This window comes from Paramisgurnus dabryanus, chromosome 2, assembly GCF_030506205.2.
Source record: "Paramisgurnus dabryanus chromosome 2, PD_genome_1.1, whole genome shotgun sequence".
Lineage (NCBI taxonomy): Eukaryota > Metazoa > Chordata > Actinopteri > Cypriniformes > Cobitidae > Paramisgurnus > Paramisgurnus dabryanus.
In genome coordinates, this window is record NC_133338.1 from 8731788 (window position 1) to 8755870 (window position 24083).

The 24083-nt window shown below is 36.0% G+C and overlaps 1 protein-coding gene across 1 annotated transcript in view; it reads right to left on the reverse strand.

Moving 5' to 3' along the window:
- The window catches only part of chsy1 (chondroitin sulfate synthase 1), a 66551-nt gene that overhangs the window by 39647 nt on the left and 2821 nt on the right, over window positions 1-24083 (reverse strand). The window contains exon 2 of the mRNA XM_065294297.1: window positions 22463-22958. Coding sequence (XP_065150369.1) covers window positions 22463-22958 — 496 coding nt within the window. The remainder of the gene's footprint in view (window positions 1-22462; window positions 22959-24083) is intronic.

Genomic DNA, 24083 nt, shown 5'->3' on the forward strand with positions numbered 1-24083 from the left:
AAAAAATAATAATGGCAAATAATCTGTACACAGAATCTATACAACCAGCTTTCACTAAGCAGTCAGCTAAAACTTTGTGAATGAGTGGCGTAAAAATTCTGCAGAAACCTGCTGAGCTAGCAAGAAATCACTCAATAAACAGGCAATTTTAACCACTGACTTCCATGGTATTGTGATAAATGATGGCAAGCACACAGCTAATGGTACCCATTGAATTCCATGTTATTTTCCTACTATGGAAGTCAGTGGTTACAATCAGTTGCTTATCAAAATATATTTTGTGTTCATCAGAAAAAATAAATTCATACAGATGTAGAGCAACATGAGGATAAGAAAATAATGACAGAGTATTCATTTTTTGGTGAACTATCGCTTTAAATTTTAAACAATATGCTCCAAAACATTAGGCTATATCATAATGCAGTCACAATGACTAATCTAATCGCTACGTAAATTACACCGTAACTTTAATGCCTCAATATAATAGTGATGCACCAAAATAAAAATTTTGGGCAGAAACGGATACTAAAAATTCTGAATGCACTTGGCAGAAAAACGAAAATTACTTACAATTATATATAATTTTTAAATAAATTAGACTTTTTAGTTTCCTGAATTTAATTTATCTGAGTTGGACCTCAAACCAATAAAATTATGAAACTTTTTTGAAAGTAAACAAAACTAAATATTCTTCATTTAGTATGCAACAGAATCCAATTTAACAGCTTTATATTTAAATAATGTAAAGTTTTAGAAAACTATTATATACAAAACAGTAGTAAAGTACTGCTGCAACTTAAAAACATATAAAACGCATGATCTCCGATGTTAGGGACACATTAAAACGACCAAAGGCAGTGGAACACCACAAAGAACTTGTGTATTTTCACACATCTGTCATGATCACGCTTTGCCGTGTAGCGCTGTGATAACGGCTGCAGTGAGACTGAAGTCTGAGAAGCAGAGCGCCAATTATTTTTGGTTTATATTTTTGGCTTTTATTCTTTATGCAAAAACAGATAATAGTTTCTGATGAAAATTCATTATTTAATATAGCCTGCCTGCACTCGGCATGGCATGTCTTAAAATATTTGAATGGCTAAAAACATGGTTGTGTTAAAAGTTTTCAGACGTTTCCAGCATCACATCAAATTGAATGCAATCATGAATAATTCCATTGTGCAAATAAAACAATTATATGGAGAAGTAGTGCATTTCTTGGGGCATTAAGGGCATTTCTTCGTCATCTTTCTCTTGTGTGCAATAAAGTAAATTTCTGCCAGCTAAGCTAAGAAGAAAGGGCATACGCAATGGAGGACGGGAGAAAGGAGGGATGTGCCAGTAATATGCCCGTCTCAGAGACACAAAGAGGTGCCAAGACATGCTGGCTCTGCCAGCCAGTCATGGCCAAGCTCTTTGGGTGCCAGGGAAGAAAAGCCACTGGTCCTTCTTCTGCAACTCCTACACATACTCCTAACAAGGCTGCCTAGGAATGAGAGGAGACTGTTACAGCAGCCCAAGAAAAGATAACCAAAATGAGTAATTTGGAAAATCCATGACCTTAAAGACTGAGTCAGCTATATTACATGATAGTCAGAGCTTCTGCCAGTGAAACTTCCAAAAATACAGGACGATCACTGAGACAATTTATTCAAGGCATAATCATCCAAACTGGTTGGACAATGCGGCACATCTGATACATGTGGTTTTAAGGAAAAGATCATTTGAGAACCCAAAATAAACGCTGAACAAATTTATCTTTATGTTAGAAAAATAACTTTTGCACAGTCAGCCAGACAGCATTGGTATGGACCGGCTCCACACCTAAGAATATTTAATCCCCAACAAATAGACATTTCACCTACTTCAAATAAATTTTAACTGTAATGTGCAGGTTTTGTAGAAAGTGGGACACTTGAGAGTTGAGAATAAGGCAGGCATGGAAATTCTCTCGAGGGTCTTTGTCCAAATGTTTGTCATGGACAAAGAAAAACATGCAAAAACAAACTCAGGTTTATCCCTGGCGTGGGAATGACCCGACAGGGTAAAGTTTAGAGCGAACTGGCAAAGTGAGTCAATGTGATTAGTATAGCTGTACAGTTCTGTAATAGCAAAGCGCGCCAAGAGGCACATTAGATTTAGGAGTAATCCAAGTTGGGCTGCTATTTCCTGAGGCTTTGTGGCCTTTAAAGCATATCTAAACCATGCCGTTCCCCAACCCTACCATTGTGAAACATGACAGCACAACTTCCATGCAGCAACAGACAGACTGTATTTAATGGAGATACAGTATGAATGCATCTAAACCATCACCAAGCTTCATTTTACCCTTAATAAATTAATCCAAGATCCCCTTACCAGCTTAAACACTTCCAGGCAAGACGACACCCGTAAAACCTTCAAATACAAACGGGCTGCAAATTTCCATCTTACCAAACATGACAGCCATCAATTCGGAAATATGGGATGGCTCAATTTAAAAGCTTACACTGCTCTAACGTCCTCCTTCAAGGCTGGGTGGATGGCATTATTCCGATCAATCATCCCATGTAGGCACATGCCAATTACATTCTTTCCAATTTCAATCAGGGATATTTAAGTTTTAAATTTCTTGGAATACGGTGTGAATTTCAAAGCATCTGCAGTTTTCACTGGATCTGTGAAGCAGCAGGAAAGGTCTGACACATTGCTGATATCCCGCACAGAGAGTGTTATATCAAACGCTGCTAATCTAATGAAAAGCTGAGAAATTTCAAAGCAGCTGTCCTGGCATGAATGCCAAACCAACAGTTTTGTTAAGGCAAAAGATTTTGTCAACAATCATCTATGAAAGACAAAATGGAATTTAATTATAATACCAATGCTTTATTGAATGTTGTGTATTATTTACCTCATCGCTGATTCTCAAGTTACCAGCTCACTTAAGTGCATGTATATTTTGCATGCTTTAATATAAAGTGACTTACAGTGAGCTCAAGCTAAACATTTAATAAGCATGTGTGTTGCATGGAAATCGAACCTTCGAACTTAGGTAGCGTGCACACCAAATCGTTATTTTCAATTGTTTTTAAAAACAAAAACAGCAAATTTTCAAATTTGGGTAAAACTCTCAGCTTGTCAATGTCACTTTTCACTAGGCCGTCCAATCACAGTGGGGGAGGGTTGGGACAAATATTACAACAACCAATGCTGCATCGGTTAACAAACGGATAAAGAAATCTAAAGTACATAGCAACCAAAACGCTCAATTAAAAAAAATTAACAAATGCCTATAGCTGGCGTTTCAGTCGCGTTTTAACACGCTGTGGTGAACACGGCACGCCCCCATGTTTGCAACACCTCTGGGTAGTTACTTCCATCATGCAAGACTATAATATATAATATTTTATTTAATATATTTTATATCCCCCAGAGAACCATCAGTATTTATCGATTGAAGATTGGTTCTTTTAACTGGAAGGCGGGACTCCCATCTCCAGAACGGCGATATTGAGCGTTGCATTGTTCACTATTTATAATAAGATTACAGAAGGAGTGTCTCAATCTTCTTAAATCCAATATCTCTGTACAAACTGAGATACAGGATCTTCTAATAATGACTTGCATTATAGTTGTGTGTCACAATTTTACCTATTTGTTATTTTAAAAGCTTGACAGATGTTAAGTCATTAAGAAAAAGATCAATATTGCGAAAACATAACAGAAGTGATTTTGGGGTGAACTATAAAACCAGAAAAGCAAGTTCAACACAGCACATTGGAAAGGTTAACAGTTAAGCACTAACAATTCCCATTTGCTCTTGCAGCCACAGGCAGAGCAAAGCCAGATAAAAGAGAAGCGCTGGCATTCTGGTGGAGACAGGGCCGATTTCTAAAAGAGGAAAAGGGTGTGACCGGGAGCATACTGCTCTCTAAACATGGCCAAAGCCGAGACGTGCTGACATCAGCATCTCTGCCATGTCTTTCTCCCCTTTTCTGCTTCAAGATCCTTCAGCTTCTTTCTGATCTCCTTTAAATTACTCTGTGATTTTCTTTCTCACCTGTCCAGAGTGACAACACTCTTCCTCTCATTTCTATTTCCTGTGCGTTTTTCTTCTTTTGAGTTTCTTTAAACTGCCTCAGTCTCCCTGATCTTCATTTTGTTCACATTCCTGTCTGACAGGGATGACAGATCCTGTCTGGTCCTTAACGGGACCGACGTGATCAAAATAGCCCAGTGCTGGGCCTTAGGACAGGAAGGTTTCACAAGCTCAGTAGAGCTCATTAACAAACATCTAACTGTGTTGTATTTTCAATTACTCATATTCCACTAAAATATATTAGTTAGCAATTCTTTTAAGTATATGAACATGTTTGTAGTTTGAAGGAAGGAAATGACAAAAAAGTGACGGAAAAGCATATAAAATGTGACAAAGTGGGAGGGAAAGTAAAACATTTTCAAAAAAAACAATTAAAAAAAAGATAATGTGGACAGATATATTTTTGATGTGGTCAATAACTCACAAGTGAGGTCTATCAATACCAGGTGGAATTTATACAAATTTAAAATAACTTCAGTATAATTTCCCTTTGAACCTAAGTTTCTACAAGATGCTCCGTCAAGGGTTACATGTTGAACATGCCGTCATAGTTTGAAATTCAAATCTGGTCAGGGAACTGAGAAAATCGCTCTGTTACATTTGTCCTGCATTACTTTCACCCCGGTTCTCCCCTACTACTACACACTTATTGGTATCTTATTAATACCAGTGACACATCTTGTTAATATTAAATATCTTTGGCTAAAAGTAGTTCAATAGTTGTGAATAAATGAATATACAAGAGAAAGATAGGGCATCATTTAGCAGTTTAGATTCCAAAACAAAAAATTTCCAACCCTACAAATGCTTAGTGTTAGTTGTAAGTGGACTAAAATACCTATAAATGAATATTGCAGTCTTTTAATATAATTTATTTGGTAGTAATTCATGTCTTTGGTCAAACACGTATAGGGCTGGCTACCGAACGCCGATACTTTTATGATATCGAACGAAAAACTCAGATCGTTATTTAAAACGCGTCTCGTTATTTAAAACAAACTAAAATTCCATTTAACTGGTTTGCTAATTTCACTTAAATGAAATGACATTGAACGCATTTTCTACTCATTTTAAAAATCCCAAATATATTTTAATATTTTGATAATTATGAAGTTGAGTATTACAGTTCTTTGTTTACAAAAAAACACACATGCATACAAATCTTCCACCTAAATAAACTCAGTCACCCATTTAAATATTTTACATTTTTGTCAAAGTTGCAGCTATAATGAACCCACTTATTTAAATACTGTTAGTCCAAGCTAAAGACCATTTTATATTTTATAAAATAAAGCAGTGTTAATTATATTCTTATTTTTTATTTTTGTTTCCTTATTTTCATAAAAAAAAAAGGAAAGTGTGTCTGCTGGCGCACCCCTATCCAAAAAGCACCACCAGTTTTATAAATAATATTACCCTGAGTTAAAAAGTTGTGTGTTTAATGTATTTTTGCTGATGTTTAAATGGATTTTAATGGTATTGGGAAAAGTATCGTTAGGAACCGGTATCGAAACTGAGGTATCGAAATTGCCAACGGATCGAAAGATTTTAAACAATACCCAAACACAAAATTAATGCATAATATGTGATGCAGATTTGCTTTAAGGCAAATGAGTTTGGTCTACATCTGACTGGACAAATCAAACCAAAAAGAGAGAGAAAGCAACAAAGGGAAGAAAACAACCCAAACAGGAAAAGGCATCTCCTGGATTGCCTTAGGAGAGAGCAGCAGGGCTCTTAATAAGCCTGGTAGTGGAAATGAGGGGTTCAAATGGCACGTTAATGGACTTCCTCTAAACGAAAGTGTCAAACAGCGACAAATGCCTGTGAACAAGGCCAACAAACCACCCACAGAAATGAAAATGATAAACAGACTACTAATGAAGTTATCGCTTGCTATTTATCCCTGACAACATGGTAATATGTAAGATTAGATGTTAAACAAGAGGACCTTAACTTTCTTAATTTTACTTACCAAAGCAATGCATACAAAGCACCAGAGAAGAGATGCAACTTTTTTGCATAGGTATTAATAAAAAGATTGTATCACCATGCAATTAAAGTGTTAACTACACCCAACAGGACAATGCAGTGAACTCTAATGTTTTAGTGATATGAGCTGTACTGAAGTTTTCTCACTCAGTAGCATTACTGATACTTCCTCTCAGACATAGGCAATAATTTGAAGCCTGCGCTTTGAAGACCGTTCAAAACAAACTACATGTTCTACTACACAATGCCTACAAAACTACACAATGCCCATTACACAATTTTCTACACACTGTAAAAAGTAAAAGTTGGATCAACTTTAAAAAAATACTTAAATTGGTTAATACTAAAAAATTAAGTCGTTTTAAATATGTTTAAGTGAAAAACACTAGGTGAAAATGTAAGTTGAAAAATCTTACATTTTTAGGGGTTACCAATTGATACAACTTTTTACTTTTTACAGTGCATTTAATAATAAAAAGAATTTTGAATCTTTTGTTAATTTGTGCCAATTTTAAAAATGGTGCCAGCACCAAATGACTTTCACAGTGTTTTTTTCTGACTATGAAAGTCGAGGGGTCCTGGCAACTGTGTGGTTATCATCATTTATTATCAGAATATCTTCTTTTGTGTTCAACAGAATAAAGAAACTCATACTGGTTCAGAACAACATGAAAGTGAGTAAATGATGAAAGATTTCATTTTTGGGCAAACTATCCCTTTAAAGGGATAGTTCGGCCAAAAACGATATTAAACCCATGATTTACTCACCCCCAAGCTGTCTGAGCTGCATATGTCCATCGTTTTTCAGACAAACACATTTTCAGATATTTTAGAAAATATTTTAGATCTTTCTGTTCATTAAATGTAATGTTACGGGGTCCAGCAATAGTCCACGACCTTCAAGTCCAAAAAAGTGCGTCCATCCTTCACAAATTAAATCCAAACGGCCCCAGGATGATAAACAAAGGTCTTCTGTGGGTAATCCGTGCGGTGTTGTTGTAGAAATATCCATATTTAAAATGTTATTAACGTTATAAACTACCTTCCGGTAGCGCCGCCATCTTGGAGTGATCCGCATTCAGGATGAGAGCTTACGCAGCGTACAGAGTTTCTCTGCTGCTGCTCTGTGCCCCCGCCCTCCGAATTTGTCATACGTCACTAAGAAAAGTGCGTACACTACGCTAATACTCTCTCCTGAGTCTAAGATGGCGGCGCTACCGGAAGGTAGTTTATAACGTTAATAACATTTTAAATATGGATATTTCTACAACAACACCGCACGGATTACCCACAGAAGACCTTTGTTTATCATCCTGGAGCCGTTTGGATTTAATTTGTGAAGGATGGACGCACTTTTTTGGACTTGAAGGTCGTGGACTATTGCTGGACCCCGTAACATTACATTTAATGAACAGAAAGATCTAAAATATTTTCTAAAATATCCGAAAATGTGTTTGTCTGAAAAACGATGGACATATGCAACTCGGACAGCTTGGGGGTGAGTAAATCATGGGTTTAATATCGTTTTTGGCCGAACTATCCCTTTAAGGATCTTTGTGTAGTTTGCCCTTATCAGAGCAGTGTCAAACATGAGCGTTTAATTGAGGAAGTATGGTTAGGGGATTTTAAACCATCAGGGCAATCAGCCAACAGCTAACAGCGATCAACTCACTTCCCCTCAGCATTCCTGAAGTGGCACACATTGAACTCGCCGTGGGAGGGAAAATGGAGAAAAGGAGCCAAGGGACCACCAAAGAAAGAAGAGAGGTCTAGTTTGGGGATTTTTGATTTGATGGGGCCAAACTCATGACTTTTGATTTACTAAAATACAGACGCAGATCTGCAGTTGTTAAAGGTGCGGTGTTTAAACTGAATAAAAAAAATGCTCAGGCTTGCAATATGATGATTTATATGGTGACGTCATTAAACACTAAAGCGATTTAGATGTATTGTTTATATTGCAGTGTGTAAATATAAGTGCACAGCTTTCAGCAGGCATGACTGACTGTTTGAAGTTTCTGACACAAGATCACAACAAAGAACCATGGATGAAAGAGAAAATACAGAGCAGGATACGCTTGTTATTGAAAGAGTTACTAAAAGTGCAACAAAGCCGCGAGGCAGAACTTACAGGATGCTTTCAGACAGGTGTCTGGACGGCCAAATACACTTCAAAAATAGTCAGAACGCCTTTCTTGACAAGTTTTAGTGTAAAAACTGTTTGGCTTTGAATGCAAACAGTCTGGAAAAAAAGACGTGCTAAAAAATTTTATCTATTCATTAAGTCCTGAAGTATACATGCTTACAGACCTGCAGTTGTCTATAATGTCAAATCAATATCAGACAACAAAAAGCACCTTAACTTCATTAAGCAAGAACCATTTATATATATATTTTATAGTGACGACTATTCAGTGCTCTGAAGAGTGAACTTGACCTTCAGCCTCCACGTCCTGGTCACCACTCAGTTTCCAGGCTCAAATACATATGGGCGGATTCCTATGACACATTCTTCATTCTCTCCACAAAAAAGACCTCAATTCTGCATTTCCAAATGGTTTAGTACTGTGTTTTACACTTAAAACATCAAATTACAAAAATGGTAGGAAATTCTGTTCACTTTAAGCTACTTTAGCTTGTAGGTCATACTTAGATTAAACATACAACTTTAGGTTACCAAGATATTTACCTAAGCCACATCACTGGTCCAGAGTCTAAAGAAAGTTATACTTATTTAAAAAAAAGTACAAAAATTAGGAATTGTTCTTATTTAACTGGATTGTAATGAAGTGATCGTGCTACAAGAAGAGGAGGAGGGGTTGAAAAGGTAAGAGTTATATAAAGCGAAAATACATTTCAGAAGTTAAGCAATTTGAAGTTTAAAAAGCCAAACAATTGTTTGTTTTTTATAATGAATCATGCACAGTAAGACTAAGAATAATAGGAGTCAATTTTCATTTTCAACTAATTTCATCAATCAGTAGATTTATTTAATAAACATAAAAGTAAATCATCTAAAGGTTTGACCAGAGAGAAAATGTGGTGAGGAAAGATAACATGACATGAAAGAGCATCATCTATAATGATAGATGAAGGGCTCTTTACTGCACGACACAAGAAAGACAAAAAGAAAGCAGAAGACAGCAAAATTTGGGAAACACGTCAAAGACCCTTTAGTTGGTTTCCCAAAGAAAATGATAATGTACTGAATGATAACCCCACAGGCAAGACCTCTGAGTGAAGACACAGCTTGAATCCATCAGTAAACCAAAAGCGTCCGGTGTACCCAGTGGGGGCAAGGACACACTGAGACTGTTTCCTGGTGTAAATGTCAAAACAAATACTCCTCAAACAGATGTGACTGAACATGTCAAGTTCATTATCGAAAGCTAAAAATTACAAAAATGCCAACTAAAAATTGTGGCAATGACAAGTTCATTGTACTTGTATGTGTGTATTTTTAGGTATTATGCAGTTTCTGATCAACTATTGTGTGTTAGGACTCTTTGTGATGCTCTTTTGAGGAATAGCAATGTGGAAATAAAGAATATTAATCGTGAAGACAATATCAGTGAAATAATATTTTAGTTTCATTTAAATTTACTTTTAGTTCTAGTTTCTTTAGCATTTTATCATTTAATATGCCATGCAGACCTAGAAGTCATATTGGTTAATGAAAAAGACGCAACCGATAAACCTATAAAGCATTTTTCCAAACGCAAAATTTTTAAAAAAGCAATTACTTGTGCAACCGTAAACAGCCGCGCTAGCAGCTGGAGATATATTTATGGTTACACTTCTCCAACACAAAAAAATGCATTTCAAGTGTTCTTCTTATTTATATGCAGAAAAGCCTTTAACCTCTATTTGTATTTATTCTTGAATAAAGCTAGTTAACATTTATTTGCTCAGTGCGACTATAATTTTAGTATCTTACTAGGGAGCGCCGGGGAGAAACAGAATAACACATACAGAAGTCCAGCTGCCACAGGATGTCTGAAAATACATGAGGTTCGCCACATACATGGCAGTCTGCTGCTGTGCTACAAAGAATGTTCAAAAAAGTGGAAGAAAAAGCCACCCTCAGTCCTCTCAATCTGAAAGCGAAGATCCTCTGGTGTCACATTTAGCTCCTCCTCATTAAACAAGCAAATTAAGTCGGGCAAAAAACGCTGGAGGCTGCACAAACACATGCCTTGGTAAACCGTCTGGAGAAAGATACCATCAAAACTTGTAAAACCTAATTACAGAGTAAATAATCCAGGTCACGACTCGGTTGTAGTTGCGAAAAAGCAGTCAGGACCTCCGTTGAACCCATTCAGTCCTTAAATAGAGCCAGGGAATGAGCTATGGTGGATTAGTCCACCTACTAAAAACTAATATGGAACCCGAAACAACCAATGCTATGGATTGGTGACACGGTTACTTTAAAAGGCTACAGAGGCCAAATTAAAAACTACACACAAAGCAGCAAATAATTGGGAAACATTGCGATATGCTTGGCTGCCAAGGTCAATTGTGAATCAATTCAGCCATGTAAAAACTCTCACTCAATTGCTCAGTTTTAGGCCCTGGTGGGCTGCTTTGCTGTCTACATGGGCAGCTACCTAAGGCTTCATAGGTCAGAGGTGACAGATTTGGAACACTCTAGACTTCAACTTCATACGCCACACAAATACACACACAAAAAATGGTCAAGATATGTACCCCAGCTGTCACTGGGGCAGTACCCCTTCAAAATATCCAAATATGTACCATTAGGTACAGGTATGTGTATATTTAGTACCAATATGCACCTTTGAAATACTAATTTATATCTCTGAGGCACTAAAATTAAGTCTTTAGGTATTTTTTTCTTACAGTGTAACACTCCTAATTTAAACAACAGAAGAGTTTGCAATTGATTTTGTTTATTATTAAATTAGATCATTTTTTTAAATAATTATAATTTAAATTTGGCCTATATAGTCAATATTTTTCAATTGCCGTGCATTCTGTGATTGCCTTATGCGATGCTCATAATATTGGAAGGAAGTCACATCTGTACTGCCATAAAATGCTGTAGCTTTAGGACAGAGATTATATAAAAGACAATTTTAAAGGGGAATGTTCAGTGAAAAATAAAAATAACCCCATGATTTACTCACCCTCAAGCCATCCGAGATACACATGTCCATCATCTTGTTATTTTAGTGTATGTATGCATCAGAGTTATTTTAGTGTATGTCCTGGCTCTTCCAAGCTTTATAACAGTAGTGAACAGAGGCCAGGGAACAACTTCTCATTTTGAAGCCCAAAAAAGTGCATCCATCCTTCACAGAAGTAATAAGGGTAATTAATGCGATTTTGTAAGAAAAATATCCATATGTAAAACTTTACAAATGAAAAGAACTAGCTTTTGAAAATGATGCCATCTTGGACTCCTCTGCATTCACGAGTTTGTTTGTAGGATGCGTAGTAATGTAGTGGCATAGTGACTTCCCTGCCAATGACGAGTTGTACGGCAATCCATATTTTCGCTATTATCCACTAGGTGGCGCTCTTACCTAACTTTTAACACTGAAGCATCCACTGATTCAAAAACATTAAAAACTGTGTGTATGTTTTGATCATCACTCTGAATCTGATCTCTAACAAAAGTCCTTTACAAAAATGCAATTATCCCAGCTTATTGCTTTAAAATTAGTACTACAGTATTGTTATTTAGGTTAAGTAGGAGGAGGAATACGAACGCTGCTGTTGCCCGTCTCCAATTCACTTAACTTAAACTGCCTACCTACAACAAGCTACCTGATTTAAAACACACATGCGCAACGCAAAAGTTAAACTATTTTGCTATAAATATATGTATAAACTATATAGTTAAACTATCGATAAGCTCGCACTTTGCTGGACGCAACAACAAACCGTCCTCATGTGGCGCAAGCTATTGAAATGAATGTGTTTCGCAGCTCACACCACGTCCTGTGCAAAAGCCCCATCAGAAGGCCTTTATTTACCCCCCTGGAGCCGTGTGTATTACTTTTGTGAAGGATAGATGCACAGCTTGGAAAAGCTAGGACATTTTCTAAAAAAAAAAAAAAAAATTGTGTTTGTCTGAAAGATGATGGACATGTATCAGGGATGGCTTGAGGGCGAGTAAATCATGGGGTAATTTTCTTTTTTGAACAAACTATCTTTTTAAGTCCTTTCACTGTTACAATGCCACAACAACACATAAAAATGTACAATAATCTAAAAATTGTTTTACCATTATGTTGGACAAACATTGAAGCAAAATACAGAGCTGGCAAAAACTATGTGTGGTTTTAAGAAAAGTTTTACATTTCGGAGTGTTGTGTCAAAACACTATAATAGAGTCTATAACAGATAATGCATAAATCTCCAAAAAAGTTTCAAAGAAAATATCCACAAAATACAGGACTGCACTAAGGGTATAATTTCTGGCTTTGCTGTGTGGCAATAAATAGACACAACTACAGGCTTTGTTTGTGAGGCTCGAAGAATCGAATAGGTGTGTGGGAGTTTGAGTTCCTGTAGAAGTCTGATAAAAAAAATGTAAATCCTATTTACACGTTGTCGAAGTCACAGAAGAGGAAGGATGAAAAACCTGATGCTGATATCACAAATCAGGTTGAAGTGATAAGTTTGGCCTAGGCATAAATATGAAACAAAGTGCAAATTAATTTTGCAAACATGGATTACAATTGCATACGAAAACAAAAACAGAAATGTCGATAATGTGTGGAAGAAAGCCATCGAGCAGAGTGATACAATTTTAACCTACATTTAGCAGTATAAATTAGTTAAGTTTTTAATCTGCTGTATAAAAAAGCACTAGGGTTGCACGATATAACAAGATTATCACATCACACATGCATGGCTCAATATAACAATGATTTGCGATAAATGAGCGAATTTTATCTTGATACTTCAAAAAATTCACGTATCGTCAAAGTTTTAGGTTAATGTAGATAATATAATATCTTGCACGCTTATGATAGCAGGGATATATGTGCGTGTGCAACTGGGCGTGATATCATAAATATTTATTTTCATTTGTTTGTTTACATTGTTAAAAATGGCAACAGTAAAATAAATATTCTCTTATATCTAATGTAGCTTTTTCTAGTACACTGTAAACAATTGCTGTAAATTAACAGCCAATTTTCAACACTAAAATACTGTTTTCATGTTAAACAGTTTAGTACTGTAGTTAGCAATGCATTGTGGGCTGCTTAAATTGGAGCAACAAGACAGAGGCCCTCAACAGTAAGTTGATGTTTTAAATTACAGGACAATACAGTATTTTTTTGAAAATGCGTGTTGACTGGGGAATTTGGAGCACGGTCAGAAGCTAAGCAATGTCTTATAAATTGAGGCTAGCCTATTGCTTTTGGTCAATTTTCTTTAAAAAAAATACAGAAATAATTTGCCATTAACTCCTGGATGGAATTTCGGAAACCATTATTTGGATAGGAGATTTTCCAGAAGAGGACGTACAATTTAGATGACGTGCTGCACATTTTCAAGTGTTCTTCATCAAATTCATCGGGTCTTGCATCTACAAATGAAACGGTAATTCAAATCTTATTCATATTGCCAAGAATGCTTGATATCAACTGATAGAAGCTTATCTTGCTAGGGATTTAAACGTGTCATCTAACAGTGAGGCTTAGATTTGAATAGCCATAACAATATTACTTTTGGGTGGTATTTTGTTTAATTTTGGTAACGTTAGCCATAGGCTACTTCTTAATTTGAGAAACAACACTTATTAAAGAATTTATTTCAATCAAACCATAGGATTATATGAACATCGACTATCCGAGATGGTTTTGGTGAGTTTTATTTTGTTTGTGTCGACTTTTAATGAAAAGTATTTTACAAACAGTTAACAAGAAAATAAAGCTAATTGTAGTTTGGTTAAAGTTGAATAGTCAAGGCTTTGCATTTTTCTTTTTAAACGCCAAATTGGTGTAAAAATATTGTCTTTCTGGACTCTTTGTGAATGCAATGTGTGTACTAGTTTGTGGGAGTATTACTACATATGTAAAAAGAGAGGTGTAAATTATTTTGTGGTTTAAAGGATGCTGCATGTAAATTGTTACCCTTTAAATTTTGGATGTCAAATATATTTAGAAGTTTGATTGTAGGTACTTCAGAAGCCTACCTCGTTCACCTCTTGGTTACATTCCACCGAGTGTTTACTAATTATTGTCCTTTTTATAAATGTTCTTCTTAAAAATCTTATTATGGTAAGGATAATGTATTTGTTCCCTTCAGGTGTCTGCCACTGCAGTTGACGTTGAGACAACTCTCAGTCTTCCTGCAAGTCCTCGCCTGATACCTGGTAATATACATTTAATTTAGATTCATTTATAGACGCATTGTATATCTTATCGGCCATTCATCTTGAGTTTACAAATGTTTAAACAAAGTAACAAGTATTTCCATGTTGTTAAGTTTCAAGTGCAACAAGGCAAGTCACAATTAAAGGTTGGATGATCACCTTTAAGGGCCGTGTAATCTCTATGGGCATAACACCAACATTTGCAATTGGACTTGCTGCTATGTTTGCAACCTACTACATTTTCAGCCTTCAGTATCAAGATGAGGCAGCCTGCCCTCTGGAATTCAAAATTAATGTGTTTGTATTTTATGTATAAAATGGAATTAGTACTGTACATTTCAAGCCTCAACACTTACACACCTACACCTACACACACACACACACACACACACACACACACACACGCACACACGCGCACACACAGACACACAGACACACACACACACACACACACACACACATACAGGGTATAGACTTTATTATAATTCCATTTGATGTCATTAAATCCACTCAATTTATGCAATGAAGAAAGAAAAAAAAAACAATTAATTGCTTTTGATTTCAGGCGCTTCATTGATATAAATCCAGAGAGAGGGACAAATGCCAAAATCATCAAGCAAGGTTGTCTCTATGATATAAGGTGTGATCGTCCAGAAGTCGTCTTCTGCAGTCAAATACACACCTGGCCATGCTACTGAAGAATCTCCTTGACTTTTTAATGGAACTTCATATAGATCTGTGAGTATATACGGTAATCTTTTTCTCATTGTTTTGACAGTCTGGCATTGCCACAATTAGCCACAATAGTACTGGTATTTTTTACTTCATAAGCATTAGCTTGGAGTTTATACTTTACATTCGTGATTGTTTAGTTTATTTATGAGTATAATTGTTTTTTGTTCTTTGACAGTGGCAGCACTGGAATAATGCTGCAGAGAGAAACAGCGGCTATCAAAGTGATGATCGTCTCTTCTGGATCCACAAGAACTAAGATGTAAAAACACAAACCTACCTCACAGGACAATTTTAAGAGGTAACCTGCAAGTCTAGCTTGCAGTGGCACAGGTGCCTACCCTACGGTTTCATCCTAAATGTTTTATGCATATTATTGATACATCCTGACAAAATGTTCTACTGTACTATAATAGTTTCAAAATGGCCTTAGGTATGTTTTCAAACTTATGTCTTAAATAAAAAAGTAAACTATAGGTTATGCCCTTCACATTTGGTTAGGATTAGGGGCAGTCTCTGACGAGCAATTTAAGAACGTACGTTTATTGCCATAGTCTAAAGCAAGACACTACTGTTTCTGTTTACTACTTGAAAGCTCTTTTCAGCATTGTCCAACAGGATTTATTTTCTTTCCTTTTTTTGTATTCATGTTGACATAGACATTGCTCTTTGAAATAAAGGTGTTTGATTTGGAAGTTTTTGTTGCTTATTTTGCATAATATTCACAATAATGCATATCTTAAGCAATTGTCTTTAGCCCTGGGAATTTATTGGCAAGTTCATTGTTATTTCTAATATAGTAAAAAATGCTGCATATTTCTGTGATTATTTGGAAATTACAATAATATTGTTTAGGTTGTTACTTTAACCTAAACAAAATTAGTTTTCAAATAAATCACAGAAATATGTATTTATTTTTTTACTGTATTAGACTGTGAAATCATTTAACAGTGTGTCTACAGAAGTATTCTGTATTTCTGGTTTACAGACTACTACCGTAAATTTATTTTACATATGAATACTGTAAAAATAACGGTATACTGCTGGCGTCTCTGCTGCCAGCTCTTTACTGTTATTTTACAGGGAAATTTTTTACAGTGTATACGATCACATATCGCATTTCCCCTTCAAAATCGCACAACCCTAAAAAGCACTTAAAAACACATTTCATAATTTTTTACTACTTATTTTTATACTTCCTGTTGGTTATTAACCATTGTACAAAAGCTACGTCATGGCTCAGAATCATGTAGTTGCGGCCGTATATCAGTACGCGGTGATAAATGCTGACACAAACACAACAGATGTCTGTGGTACCAGAAAACACACATACTTGAAAAGACAGGTTTCACTTCTTGTCTGCTGAGTAAGTGCAGAGAACTGAATCATATCTGACAGCATCCAGAACTGAGAACTGATAGATATGCGTAATTCTTATATGACAACACTGGAACCATAGGCAAAAAAAGACGTGGCGCGAAGCCAGTATGGAGACAGAACCCACAATGACCTGCGGCCTTGGCTGACAGCTAAACAGGCAATTTCCTGTGAATGCACATCACCACTCACACATCACAAACATGTATGCAATTTACATGTTAAAAAAAGTGAGCATTATTTCAAAGGCAGAAAATTTTTTTCTATATATTTTGTCGGCTCTCCTGATTTTGCCAAGTGGTTGATGTCCTCAGGGCAACATTATGTTGACCCTGGGCCAACATTTCAATCAACCAATCAGATTTCAAAAATAAGTTTGATTTAAGTTTAAGCTTACAACCAGGATTAGCTGCTTCTAGACCATTGTTTTTCACTTATCATGTCCCCCTGATTTTAGGGTTTTTTTATGGTTAGGGTTGGGTTTAGGTTTTTTTTAGGAAAATGTTGTCCTTGGGTCAACACAATGTGTTTCCCTGAGGAGGACATCAACCACTTGGCAAAATCAGTTCGAGCATATTTTGTCTTAGTTTGCTGGTTATAGTGGTTACTACTTTGCCAAGCTAGGGCACCATCTCAAACCAGCTAACAACAGCAAACTAGAGGGTGGGCTAATACACAACAAATAAAAACGAACCAAGTAACAACACTCTTGACAGTTTAATGACATGAACAAATGGCAGATGGGAAAAACTGGAACCCAATATTGACTTTGTGGTTCCATTCTTTGATTGTCATTTACGGCTGTTTTCAGTGCAAACAGATTGATTGACAACTGAATAATGGGTGAACAACAGCTTGTCAAAGTCAATTAGAATGCGTTTATCAGAGTCACATGACAGGTGACAAGACTTTTGATGTAAAACAGGGGAGGATCATCTTGCTTTGTTCTTGCTTCTGAGGACAATACTCCACTTTATCCAAACTACTACTTTATCACACGCTTAATTGTCACATTTTTCAGAACCAAGACAGCTATTCTTTAAGTTGTAATTCCCACATGTCATTAAGACAGAACATCTGTGCGAAAATAATCGCTGTAAAGAACCGCTTGTTCAAACAAAGAAAGCTCTGTCACTATATTTTGCAGACAACTTCTGCATTTAACGTGCCTGCATTCAATGGCATGCCACAAGGGATTTTAAGACCTTTAAGAACTTCCTCTTAATGTAATTTGCACTAGTGTTTTTAGTTTTACTAAAAAGGACAAGAAAGTCATCTAAAAAAAAATGACTAAGTGTAAATGCCCTCCTAGCCTTTGAGACAAATAGTAATCCGATCATAAAACCAGCCAAACTGAAAGGAGATGTGCCCAAACACTTCAGCGATGGCTTTATTGTGAATTATTCTATGTGCAATGATTCTTGTCTAAAGCAGATGATATTTAATAAAAATTAAGAGATGCACGGTTTAGACCAAATGGACTAAACCCAAACATAAAAAATTGGTAGTACACAGAGGATTAAATATAAAGAGAAGAAATTAAATAAAAAGAAGCAAGCCTAGCATTTACTGATATCTTGTGTATGGATAGCACCATAACTGCCACTGTTAAATAAGAAGTATAAACCAAACCTTATGTGTGAATTACCTCAGGAATAGAAAAATATTTGGACTAACAATGTCTTTATATCAGGCAATTTCCATATATAGTAAGCACAATGGTTTCTATGAAAGGGCTTTAGTACTATGAAAACCACACATGATGCTTAAGTAGTTAGGCAGTGTTTTCATTGTAATAAACAAAAAATGCATCTATCCAGTGTAATAAGTAAGGCCCTATGATTTCAGTGAACGGAATCCAGCATAAAAAAGGAATTAACTGTACAACGCGGAATGTCACGGAATTTGGCATATTTTGATTCAAATGCTTTTTTGATGTGGTTTCATTAATCGGCAATGAAATGAAAGAAAACGCACAGAAACATTTTCCTTTTGTGTAACGTTGGATGAAAGAAATGTACGTTCGTTTCTCATCATGCTTTGCAAACAATGACAACCGTTGCCTCATCAGAGCGCACGCAGGTTTCGTCAAAGCCCGGAACACAAAAGACGAAAAAGGTATAGTATACTTTCTTTCCGCTTCTGTCTTGCAAGCGTACAGTCGGCGCAGCTTTGAAAGTATATTAACAGGACATTCACAAATTCAGAAAAGATGAAGAAAAGTAGTGGAACCACCACTGCAGTAAATTTACTGTACGATTGTGCGTTTCCAGCCTATTTTTTGACATCCATTTACCAGTGTGTATAGCTCGTATATGTTCGGCTCACAAAGCAAGCACACAGGAGCATCAGCACCGGCAGTCAACACACGCGTGATCACTTAACTGAGTTTTCTTTCTTGTTAGTGAACATAAACAGCTGGATGTTTCTCAGTATATTGAAACCGTGCAGTCTGTCTTGGGTCTAAAGTGACAGGAGCCTGCTGCTTTCTGTTTCAGGAATGTTCATTACACACCAAAAATGAAAATCACTCACTACTCTCAACTTAACTTTTACAGCTGCACATTTTATTTATACAGTGAGGACTGTGCAATGTTTATTTGCATTTATTGCTAATGTTAAATCATAGATTGTTAAAAGAAAATGTCTAATATATTTACATATGCCTGAAAAGGTAAACAAGATTAGTATAGTCTTATAATTAAAAGAAAAAACTAATTTGGTTGCTTGTCAGGAGCATTGTTGAAGTGACAGCAAAAATACATCGCCTATATGTAATTTTAAATAGGACTTTCAATAAATTGTAGTTTTCATTTAATTTTTAAGTTGATAAGATATGCTTTTTGATTACTGAAATTTTATTTTACCATTAAACTAGAATCCAGAAAAATACAAATGGAAGACCAGGAATTTGATAATAAATAAAACGTAAAAAAAAAATGGATTTCATAGGGTCCTAAAAAAAGGTCTTGTTTCAGTAGCCTTTTAAAATATCTTTTAACTTGAGGTAAGCATTAAATGTTTTAAAACATTTTGTCCACCTCTATATCGAGCGTGTTACTTGAAAATGTCGCTCTGAAGCCAAAGAAGAGCTCAAATGAGACTGTTTGCACTTAGACCATAAACAGAATTTGTACAGCACCACAGACACATACACTTCTCCAAATAGACAAAATTGTTTAACATCAGTATTTAAGAGAGTAACAGGCTGCCATTTTGAGCCGTGAGGCCTTTGAGGTCACTTTACAAGGCTGAAGCCCTTACTGGACTTGTTCAGACTTGCAGTGCAGTAGGTCTTGGACGTTTCTATAAAGAAACAAGAGGCAGAATGCGGCGACATTAATAGCAGGTTGCCCAGCTGTGCCGTATCTGGCTAATCCCACACGGCTGTAATTAAAGTACACATCAAATGCACATTAAAATCCCAGCAGCCTCAGTCATAGGGGGGAGTCATTAAAACTTAGTGGTTCCTATTTTGCCCCATTCCAAAGGCCAAAAAAGATTTATTGAGCACCTCTGATAACCTTCCAACCTATTTAATGTTCCATTTTTGCACATCTCTAAAAAGCAATGTCAAATTTAGGGTGAAAAATTTCACATATGGCTCCTTCAAGAGAAGAGGATACAAGAGAAGTAAACTTGCCTTGATGGATGATCTTAAATAATTATTTTGTGTATCATTTAGTATATTGAGACATTAGAGAAAAACGGTTTTTCAAAAGTTCTTTGACACAAAATAAAAAAAGCACAGATTTACTCCTACCACTTGAATCTAAATGTTACAAACAGACAAATCCAGATAAAAATTAAATCCAGATAAAACAGTGCAGAAAGATCCAAATAAAATATCAATCCTCTTCTATGGTTTCCGCTCCCCTTTCCATAAACATTTCTAAAAGTAGAAAACACTGGGTTCCATTTCATCAAGAAATCAATCTTGAAAAAATTATGTAACGTTTTCAAAAAATTAAATGAACCCTATTCATCGGATTGCGTCATTAAGATTTGCAATTTGGCATTTATTTTAAGACAGTTGAGCACACCACCCAAATTAACAACAATGCAATGCGTCCAGATGTTTTACTCCAAGTTTCTTTGTAATTCGTGTTATTCTCAATTAGGCATAGGCCGGTATAAAATTCTGGCAGTATAACCTTTAGCAAAAATACCACGGTTTCACTGTGTTGTGGTATTGCCATTGCAACACTAAAATGTGTTATTTTCAAATGCCAGGTAAAAATAAAGCCTTTAAATTATAATATGCTTTCAAAATATATATAATATTTTCGTAATGTATATTAAATGTAAATATCAAATCAATCACATGACTTAATGATTTAATGAGTTTTGTATAAACACAGCTCATACCTTGGAGACGGTATCACAGAACATTTTAGTGGTTTTGAAACCCTGACTGCTTAAAAACCTCGGTATACCTTGAAACCGGTAACCGGCCCATGCCTATTCTCAACTAATCTCATTCGATTCTTACTATCCAGTAAATAATAAAAATTTCCAGTAGTGAAAACAGATTAGCTTTAAGTTTTGAGTATTTAGCATAAGCTTAAGGCTAAATAATATTGGCCGAAAGATTGATATCTCTGTGATTTTTTTTACTTAGTTGTGATATAATAATAGCATTTAGTTGAAAGTGTTTGGTGGCTTCTAAATTCATCCCTGTATGGATCCTAAGGAATGAATGGGGCTAGGCCAAATCCTAACACATTCACAACGCGCTGTATAAAGATTAAGTGCACGCATTGAAAAAAGATAGGTCTGTATTAATTTATCTAAGTTAAGTTAAGAACATAGTAAAATATTGAAAAACGGTGATGTTTTCCTTTAATAAAAAGACAAAAAATATGGATCTTATTAAAAATAATTTTGAAACAATGGAGCTGGTGGTGGCCTAGAACTTTTGCACAGTACTGTATGTGCCTTAGGAACTGCCAAAATTAAGTTAATATAGATTTATACAGACTTATTAAATAACAGTCATTGTATCATCAATTTGTATTACTGCATTAAAGTAATGAGAATCAGTAAGATAAATGGAAATTATACAAAAGTTTCCACACACACTATGGTAATGAAAGTTTGTGCTACACTGTAATAAAAATATATGTCACAATGGTCCTAAAATAGGCCTAATGTTCTTCAAGCAAAACATCTTTTTGCTAACTATCTTACTTTCGATGTCCTGGACAGTTTTTCGAGATATTTAGTCAGATGCAAATGGTTGTTCTGTAAAAACAGTTCTCAGCTACGTGTTTACAGTAACACATGAGGAGGAGGTAAGAGACTGTCAGTACTATGATGAGCTTCATCTGCTGGAGAGGGTGGTGACTCATCTCTCTAAGGTCAGAGGTCACCTTTTTCAAAAAGTCAGCGTGCAAAGCTTCATTTCCTTTGAGTCACTACAACATAGCCTTCATAAAAAGCTGTTCTAGAAAAAAAAGGTCCCTGTACAGCTGACACAGACTCCATGCTTATTTGACAGCACTCAATCGCACAATATTATTACCCTATTGTCCAGCTCCAGTGCCTCATCAGCTAACACTGAAGTCTTTTTTATGGATCAAAGCCCTTTACTGCTTACGTCCAACCTATAATTTTCCAAATACCTGAAAATTGCAGCTCTTAGAGAGGTCATTGAAGACTCTTTTACAATGTGAATCATAAACCTAAAACCTGGGCTGCAGGCACTGTAGAACCATTGTAATTATGCAAAAGTTCACTGCTCTCTCTTGATCATGAGAAATCAGCATAGTTTACATCATAATTACCCATGATAAAGTGTGAAAACCCGGCTCTAAAAAGTATATAACATGCCTATTTCATTGTATATGTTTATAACTTGTTAAACCAGGGCCACAGCTGTATAGTTTATACATTATGTTTGGATGTAAACTTCAAAACGTCCGTCTTACCTCATAGGACCAGACACACTGCACACCGGCAAAACGGCGCACGCAGCGGCCCACCTCCACATCTTCATGGGTTGTGTACATCTCCTGCAGGCACTGACGGATGTGGGGCACCATCCTGCGCAGCACCTCCCTGCTCATGATCACGCCTGGGCCGCCCATGCAGAAGTTTTCCCCAGGTTCCAAAGCCAGCTTGCCCAGTTCATCGCGGGCACCCATGCCTGTCTGGCCTAGAAAGATGGCCTCGCTGCTGTTTAGACTCCTCAGAAAGCTCTCAAGCTTTTCGCTTTTGATGTAGACGTCGTCGTCAGCTCGCATGAACCACTCGAACTGGTCCAGGTAGTGGTCATGCATGTACTTGAGCATCATGAAGGACTTTTTCTGCGGAGGGTATGAATCGTCCACGTTCTGCAGCGCTACAATGGGAATTGGGATCGATTTGTCAGAACCCTCGCTGGAAAAAAATTCTACTTTGCCAGGAATTGTCTTGGCCCAGGTCCTATGAAAAAAAAAACATGTGTGAATGCATTTAGGTGTACATCCTTCAAATGGCGATTGTTTTATAGATTACACGTTTACTTTTATGCTGAATTAACAAAAGTGTTAGTTCTCGTGTAGACCTTTCTACACTGTCATTTTCAATCTTCCGACAACCTTGATTCAGTTTTGAATAAATCTTATATAACATATTGCAAATAAATTCTTATACAGGTATACATCTGCACTGGTATACTGACAACCCTGCTGTGTAGAATTTAGCATGAACTTCTATTGACAATGAATTACGACTTTGGATTAGAACAATGCCCTCAGCCACTACAAGACAAGGCATAACTTGTTTTGTGAAAATGTTTCTTATGGTTTAAAACAAAGTCACAAGCTAATTCACTAAAAACATTTGAAAAAGAATCTATTACCTAAATGTAGCTGATACAAAGATAAAAATATAAAATGTCACGCATGCTGCCATGGCTCTTTCTTGGCACAACATCTAAAGAATAAGACTTAATAAAACCTATTCCAGGCAGCGACACATTAAAGATGCATTTGATTTAAAGGTACCATATAGAATGTGAAACTGAATAATAATAAGGCCAATCTCAACATAACAAAAACTGTGACGTTACAGTCGAGATGTTCGCCCCAACGTTAAATTACACAATAAATTAAGTACAATGCCTTTACAATGCTAAAAACAAATTGTGACTGTTATGCTAGTTAATAATATATGCTAAGTTTAGGCTGAATTTCTACTGTTGGCATTAAAGTTACATTTTGTAGGTCCATACTGAAAAAACGTACCACTCAGAAACGTCCATTAACAATCTCCAAACTATTGATTATTCCTCAAATTTCGTATCTTCGTCTAATACAAGCTCAAACACAAGGTCTGTTTGCACACACACAGAGCTACTGAAGGAGCTGCTCCGTGAAACAGCCAATCAGAGCAGAGCTTACCATTATTATTCATGACCCTTTCCAATAAGGTAATAATAGACCACTTCATTCTAAATCCTAGGGTTGTAAATGGACATGTAAAACCTTCTCTGGATAATTTTGCACTTAATAAAGCCACATACCTTTTATGTAGATATCAGAGAAAAATTTAACATTATTTCAATGC